Source organism: Nannobrachium achirus, assembly GCF_963921795.1.
Source record: "Nannobrachium achirus genome assembly, chromosome: 3".
NCBI lineage: Eukaryota > Metazoa > Chordata > Actinopteri > Myctophiformes > Myctophidae > Nannobrachium > Nannobrachium achirus.
The window spans coordinates 26,850,130-26,857,218 of NC_137812.1; the positions used below are offsets into that span (position 1 = coordinate 26,850,130).

A 7,089-nucleotide genomic window follows, 5' to 3' on the forward strand; every position below is an offset into this window, starting at 1 on the left:
ATAAATTCTTCAATCAATCAATCAATCAATCAATCAATCAATCAATCAATGGGCTGACTGACAGAAAACATTTTCAAATGGGTGTCCTTGATATTATGAAAACGTTTGAAAACCACTGGACTACAATACCCACTAGCTACAAGTCGTCCTAGCATTTCCTGGTAGGACGGGCAGCCATATTTGATTCGATTATGCTGTTCTGGCTGCGACAGCTAGTTTAGCCAGTTCCTTACCAAAAACAAAAAAATAAAAAGCGGTAGCTTTTCTTGATTACACAACGAGCTTTAAAGGTTAATCTACGACGGAAAATAGCAGTCTCTAAAACAATAACCGTTTATCGTGTGTAGTCAACGATGAATCCCGAATAGTAAGTGGCACATTTCTGTATATGTGACGGTGACAGTTTGGTAGAGCTGTCAGCTTAGCTCGGCTAGCCTTTGCTAGCTTATAGCTATAGTTGAGCTAGCGTCAGTTTACTGTAAAATGAACGTCAGCTGCTTTGTCTTGTGTGCTAGCTATAGGTAATGGGCTGGGTAGGGTGCGTACAGTCCTCACAGTGAGCGTCATGTTGTTATGTTATTTGGCAGTGCTGGAGAAAGTACTGCACATTTCTTACTTGGGTAAAACTATCAACACTGCAATGTAGAAACACTCAGTTACAAGTAAAAGTCCGGATTTCAAAATGTACTTGAGTAAAAAGTACAAAAGTAGGTGTATTGGTATCAAAATGTACTTAAAGTACAAAATTAGAAAGTACTCCTCAAGCAGAACGTCCCATTTAACAAGGTTTCTTGAAAATTAGCAGATGCGACGCATTGTGAGCTTGTAGATCGGCTATTTTCAAATGGCCAAAATATATTTAGGGCTGAAGTGGTTACCCTATGTATGTTTTGTAATAATCAAAATCTACAAAGAAACGAGCAACTAAAGTTGTCAAATAATTATAGAGGAGTAAAAGTACAACATTTGCCTCTGAGATGTAGTGGAGCAGAAGTAAAATAATTGCATATTGGAAATGCTCAAGTAATACCTCAACGCTATACTTTGGTACAGTACTTAAGTAAATGTAGACTACTTGGTAACTTTACACCACTGGTGTTATATCAAAGTAACACCGAATTAAACCATCTATTGTGTGTGCTACGTTTACAGGCTGTGGCTAATGTTGGTATCAAACTTTCTGCTTAAGGACGTGTCAGGGTTTCTTATTTACCATGTCACCCAGCGAAGAGCTACTCAGTACAGTAGTACAACTGTTTCACTTTCAGCAAAAGTCAAAGTTAACAGTAGTGCATAGTTTTGACTCCTGCGACATTAAATATCACTGTCATTTTGACATCTGTTAATTAAGAAAACGTTGTTTGAAGGTAGTTAAAGTTTAATCCCAAAAATACTGGTTCATACTGAGCACTGAGCATTGTGTGTGTGTGTGTGTGTGTGTGTGTGTGTGTGTGTGTGTGTGTGTGTGTGTGTGTGTGTGTGTGTGTGTGTGTGTGTGTGTGTGTGTGTGTGTGTGTGTGTGCACATACAGACATATAACAGTTGTGTGTCTGTAGCAGCGTATTGTAGTATTAGCAAATAGATTACTAGGATATGATATCATAGCAGAATTATTGCAGCATATCTGTGTAACAACAACCTGAGGTATTGTTATTTTACTCCATCTTTACAGTGACTATTTATTCAAACTGCTCCTGATTGGCGATTCTGGTGTTGGAAAGTCTTGTCTCCTTCTCCGGTTTGCAGTAAGTATTCGGTTGTAAGCATCATGGTAGAAATGCCGCTATTACATAATGGGCTATAAAGTTTCATCAACAACACAGATAGTTGATAACCCTGTACTTGCACATATCATTTCTACCACTTTAGATAGTACGTAAAGTACTCAAGAAGATTATTATCTACCACATCACATAAGCATTCCGTTTCCAGTGAAATAGGCTTACATTGTGTAGATAAATCAAAGCACCCCAGAATAGAAATAACGCAGATAAATCAAAACTAGCATTTGGTTTTGTGTACCTATTTATGAGATGTAACAAATGAAATCTTCAATGTTGAATCATTAACCACTTAAACTCACAACAAACAAGTCGTTTTGGGTATGTCATAAGGTGAAAATTGTTTTAAAACTTAGACATGACTAAACCTTCAGTCGCACGCCTATGACACTCCACCCCTGCTCCAGTTTTGTGTTTGTGCACAAGATTGAGTCCACGACAATCTGTTACAAAGTTAGCTCAGTAGTTGTATTGTATTTTGTGTACACTTCTGCTTTGGCAATGTAAACGTATGTTTTCTCATGCCAATAAAGCCCTTTGAATTGAAAAAAAAATTGAAAAGTAGCTCACATCGGCTATATTTTCATGTAGATCAGGTATTTATCATATCACAACAAAACAGCAACTACCAGTGGGGAAATCTCACTCTTTCGAACGAACGTCAGTTCGACAAAGGAGCGTCGGGAGGGTTAGCGACTCACCCCACAGAGGTTAGGTTTAGGGTAAGGGTTAGAGTTGGGTGTCGAACAGATGACATGTAGTAACAGCGAAGCTATCCCACTACCAGTATATAAGACCATTATGGAGAATGGTCATACCAAGAGTGCCATGTAAAAAACAGGATTAAAAACTAAATTCACAAGCAATGCAAATCTCACCAATCTAATGCTCATTTCAGAATGTGTATACATCTCAAGTATAATTTGTCAGGATTCCTTTGTTCCCTCATTCTGAAGGGGTCAAAGAAAGGCTATGTATTTGTATTTGTATTTTTTACCTTGCAGGTCTGGTTACATTTGTTAATGTGAAATAGGGCAGAGTTATTTGTGTTTTGTTCAGAGCACACACCTGACATTAAAAGACCATCGATAGTAAATATTGATGATGATAGTTAACTAAAATACTTTAGTTTAAACGTAATGCATGTATGTGACTTTGTTATGGCCCGACCAAACTACATTATGTTAGGAGAAATAGTCAGCCCTTGGGTGTCTTAATATTTTCTAATCTGGCCCCCGTTGAAAAAGGTTTGAACACCCCTGATTTACAGTGATGGTGGTGGCAAACTGGAAGTTGAATAAAATCATGTGGCTAATAAACTGTCATTGAAAGAACTAATCTCAAGATGAAGAATCAGAATCAGCTTTATTGTCACATCATAGTAGTTGTGACATTTTTTATGCATTGTTCCCATCATATCGTTATTTTCCATAGAAGAAAGAAAGGGAAGAAGGGGGGGGGGGGGGGGTGTCAATCAAGAAAAACAAAGAACAAATATATCTGCATTAGAGGTCTTCGGGTAGGTCCGAGAACCGAAATTACCCGGGTCTCTGACAGTGAGGTCGGCAGGTAAGAAAGAAAAAGTCCTATTTAATGATAATGTACAACTCTTCATAATTAACGTTGGCATTCGGTCATTTCGGATCTCGGCTCCGCTTTCGACATCTCTCGGTGCTGCTCGGATATCGGTTCTCATATTTCGAATAATAGGCGGGTCCATTTGGGTCCGTTAAGTTAAGGTGCTAGAAAAAAAAGACAAGATAAAGCTATATGAGGCAATATTTTAGTGATCTAGGAGTGTCTGAATTTGTGAAAGTATTGGAAATCCTGCCTATTGGATTTCTAAATATACTATATCTTACATCATCATAACATGTGCATACCGCCCAAGCCTACACCACTGAGCTGTGTTTCTTTTCCTCTCCTCTTTAGGATGACACGTATACAGAGAGCTATATTAGTACGATTGGTGTGGACTTCAAGATCAGGACCATAGAGTTAGATGGAAAGACCATCAAACTTCAGATAGTAAGTACATTCCATTGAAATGGTCCTATAGTTAAATCAATCAATCAATCAGGTCGTTTTTATTTACCGTATGTATTTATTTCTTGTAATTCTTGTATTTACAATTGCATTTGAACTTTTGTTTCACAGTGGGATACGGCCGGTCAGGAACGGTTCAGGACGATCACGTCTAGTTACTACAGAGGAGCTCATGGCATTATTGTAGTTTATGATGTCACAGACCAGGTCAGTGCCTCTTCCTCTCTGTCCTTGTTTCCTCATAACTTTTGTCACTCAGGAACAAAAACGTGGATGCATGTACTTAGATACTTTAGAAAACCATTCCCCAAATGACAAAACGCATTATATTAAAGGCCCAGTTCACCTCTGGGACAACCAGATCTTATTTTATTGTTGTTTGGGACATGATCAACACAATCCTAAGTTATTTTTTGTGTTCAATCTGTGTTTTGAGATATTTTAGTATTTCAGCATGACTAGTGATGCATTTTGCATCGAGGGGAACTGGGCCTTTAATTTAACCTTCAGACATATAATCGTTTTGTTTTTTTAAAGCACTTAACATTAATAGAAGTGTAAAACCGAGTGCTCCAGTATATAACTTTAGTTAGTCGTCTATTTTTGATGAAGTGCTTAACCCATTTAGACCTGGTGCTACCCTATACGTTGTTATACCTTTCAAGCCGGGATCCACCTCTGACTCTGTGTCTCATTAGTATTTGCTTTACATATAGTAACATCATTTATTTCAAATGTTTTAAATAGGACTTTAAGGTTTTCAGAAACCTTAGGGTAGGTTTTAGAAGGCGTTTTTAGAATCGGCCTTAGGTCTAAATGGGTAAAAGGAGAAACAATAGGCTATAAATAAATAAAAGTATGTTTGAACCACGTTCAATACAACTGTTTGGACAGACAATTGTCTTGCTACTTACTTTTCTCAGGAGTCGTTCAACAATGTGAAACAGTGGCTACAGGAGATCGACCGTTATGCCAGTGAGAATGTCAACAAGCTGTTAGTAGGAAACAAGTGTGACCTTACAACAAAGAAAGTTGTGGATTATACTACAGCTAAGGTAAGTGGACGCCACATCAGTGTGTTGGTTACTACTGTTTCCTTGGCACTTTCTCTGGTTGCATGCCAGTGTTGATGACCAGAAATTGCCGACCTAGAAGCTCGCAGTGTGCCAAGCTGCAAGCTTCTAGATCTGCCAATAGGCAGTTTAAGCAGCCCGTTTCTACAACCGCGACGCGAGGTGGGACTACGGCTGCTATGACGTAATCGCTGTATCAGTCAAAATCGTTAAGCAAACAGCCTCCCGCGACGGGGTCCCACTCCTGTTACTGAACTCTTTGGTTCCCATGGCGACGCAACCACGCAGCAGGCGTGTAGCCACAACGTGGAAAGGGAGCTTTTGGCGTTGAAGAGATGGCTGCGATGGCAGCAGGTTTATCTATCGAGCGCTGATCATTTCCGATTACCGTTGTCATCTGCCGTGGCCGCCATTTGCTTAAAGTTTTAAAAAAAAGTTCTTAAATCCTCCCTCTCTTTAATAAGGAATTTGCTGACAGCCTGGGGATCCCCTTTTTGGAGACCAGCGCCAAAAGCGCCACCAATGTGGAGCAAGCCTTCATGACCATGGCGGCTGAGATCAAGAAGAGAATGGGGCCTGGAGCCACGGCCGGTTCATCAGAGAAGTCCAACATCAAGATCCAGAGCAAGCCAGTCAACACTTCTTCTGGCGGCTGCTGCTGAGGGGACCCCCCCCCCCACACTCCACCCTACCAGCCCCCCTCCCCCCACAGCCGATCTCAAACGTTATCCATGATCCACAGGGATAGAGAAACCAAGAGAAAAAGTAAGAAAGGAAAAGAGAGGTGAGGGAAGGAAACGCGAAGAACTGAGGGAAGACTTTTGAGTGGGCCCAGTTGTAATTGTGTGTGTGCAGCTATAATACCAACCCCCGCCCCCCCACAAAAAAACAGAAAAGAAAAAAAAAGAGACAGTTCCAGACACGGTCAGCAATAGGACAGTGAGCCCATCTACATCCACAGAACCCACTGGGCTATTTTTGTGCATACTTTACTGAAACACACACATATACTGGAAACAAGGCTCAAAATGTATACAGCAATTTTTAACAGCCTAGTGTGACGTTAACCAATCAAGAGAAATCTCAAGTATACAGGCTTTTCTTCTTTTTTTTTTTCTTTCCTTCAGGTTTAGTAGATGAGTCACTTTTCTAAACATGGTTGTCTTTTTCTTTATTTTGCTGTGTGTAACAGCATGACTTCAGCCTGAATCTCCTCAGACGAATTAGTTAAGGACTTCAAATGAAGCACATGCTTAACCAGCATCATGCATGTTAGCAGAACCGATTACATGCTCTCTTAATGCATCTGGAATGCAGTCGTTAAGCGAGTGAATTTCGCGCACTGTAAGACTGCGAAACACTTCACAAATGCCCTTTTATGTCACGTGGTCCAACTTCACAATGGTACCCCCCATTCCCCCCTAAAAACTGATTTAAGTGCCAGTGCCTTGTTGGCAGGACTTTTAAATATTATGCCTTTGGTGCACTGTGTTGTTGGCATATCCCCTATGCCCACAATATTGAATAGCTCTTATGTCTCATAGGATTGACTTTGTATGATAGTATTAGTCAACATTCCTGTATATATTAGGCTACGTGTGTGCTCTGCTAGCATAAATGATACAACATAAGCATGTGCTACATTCGGAGGCGTGACGTCGGTCTTGTGTATTCCTGTTTCTCAACCAACAGCACAACGACGGGGAAAAAATGAATCACCATCCATGCTATCAGAATAATCTATAAACTGTATATATTTATACATAAATGTAAGAACTGATTTGCAAATTCTGTAGAGAAGTGACATGAATGACATGATACAAAGCTGGAATTCGTAACCTTGGCACGTGATTTGTGGCTGCGGACATGACATTTTTGTGGCACAATGTCTACTATTAAACAATGAAGGAGATCTTTGATAACCATTAGTTGTATTGGCATTCTTTTCGGTAGTGCACAATTCTTAAGTACTTGCCTTAGTTTACAGTTTCAGTATGGCCCTTGTTTTTACCAGCCACTTTTTTGTGTTCTACTTTCCATAAGCTGTGAGGAATGGTGATCTTTGCCCTAGATTCTCAAGCCTCCAGTAAAGGGTGCTGTTGCACAAAACTAGTTACACTGGGCCTTTGACCTTTATACAACGCGGCCACCAAGCTATAATGAAAACTTTCTCCCTGCAATTGTTTAAT

The 7,089-nt window shown here is 40.0% G+C and overlaps 1 protein-coding gene across 1 annotated transcript; it reads left to right on the plus strand.

The window, feature by feature from the left end:
* The first annotated feature begins 201 nt into the window (after positions 1–201).
* LOC308281300 (ras-related protein ORAB-1) lies at positions 202–6,825 on the plus strand. The gene is made up of 6 exons (XM_080721445.1): positions 202–367; positions 1,673–1,745; positions 3,714–3,809; positions 3,939–4,034; positions 4,751–4,882; positions 5,365–6,825. The coding sequence occupies exons 1-6, from the start codon at positions 354–356 to the stop codon at positions 5,560–5,562; spliced, it is 609 nt and encodes a 202-aa protein (XP_080577571.1). The 5' UTR covers positions 202–353; the 3' UTR covers positions 5,563–6,825.
* Positions 6,826–7,089: the final 264 nt, after the last annotated feature.

What these genes read in the sequence shown, in the direction of transcription:
- LOC308281300 (XM_080721445.1), top strand. An exon ending in AGACCATCAAACTTCAGATA is followed by an intron (nt 3,810 to 3,938) that starts GTAAGTACATTC and finishes TTTGTTTCACAG; the next exon opens with TGGGATACGGCCGGTCAGGA. An exon ending in TGGATTATACTACAGCTAAG is followed by an intron (nt 4,883 to 5,364) that starts GTAAGTGGACGC and finishes CTCTTTAATAAG; the next exon opens with GAATTTGCTGACAGCCTGGG.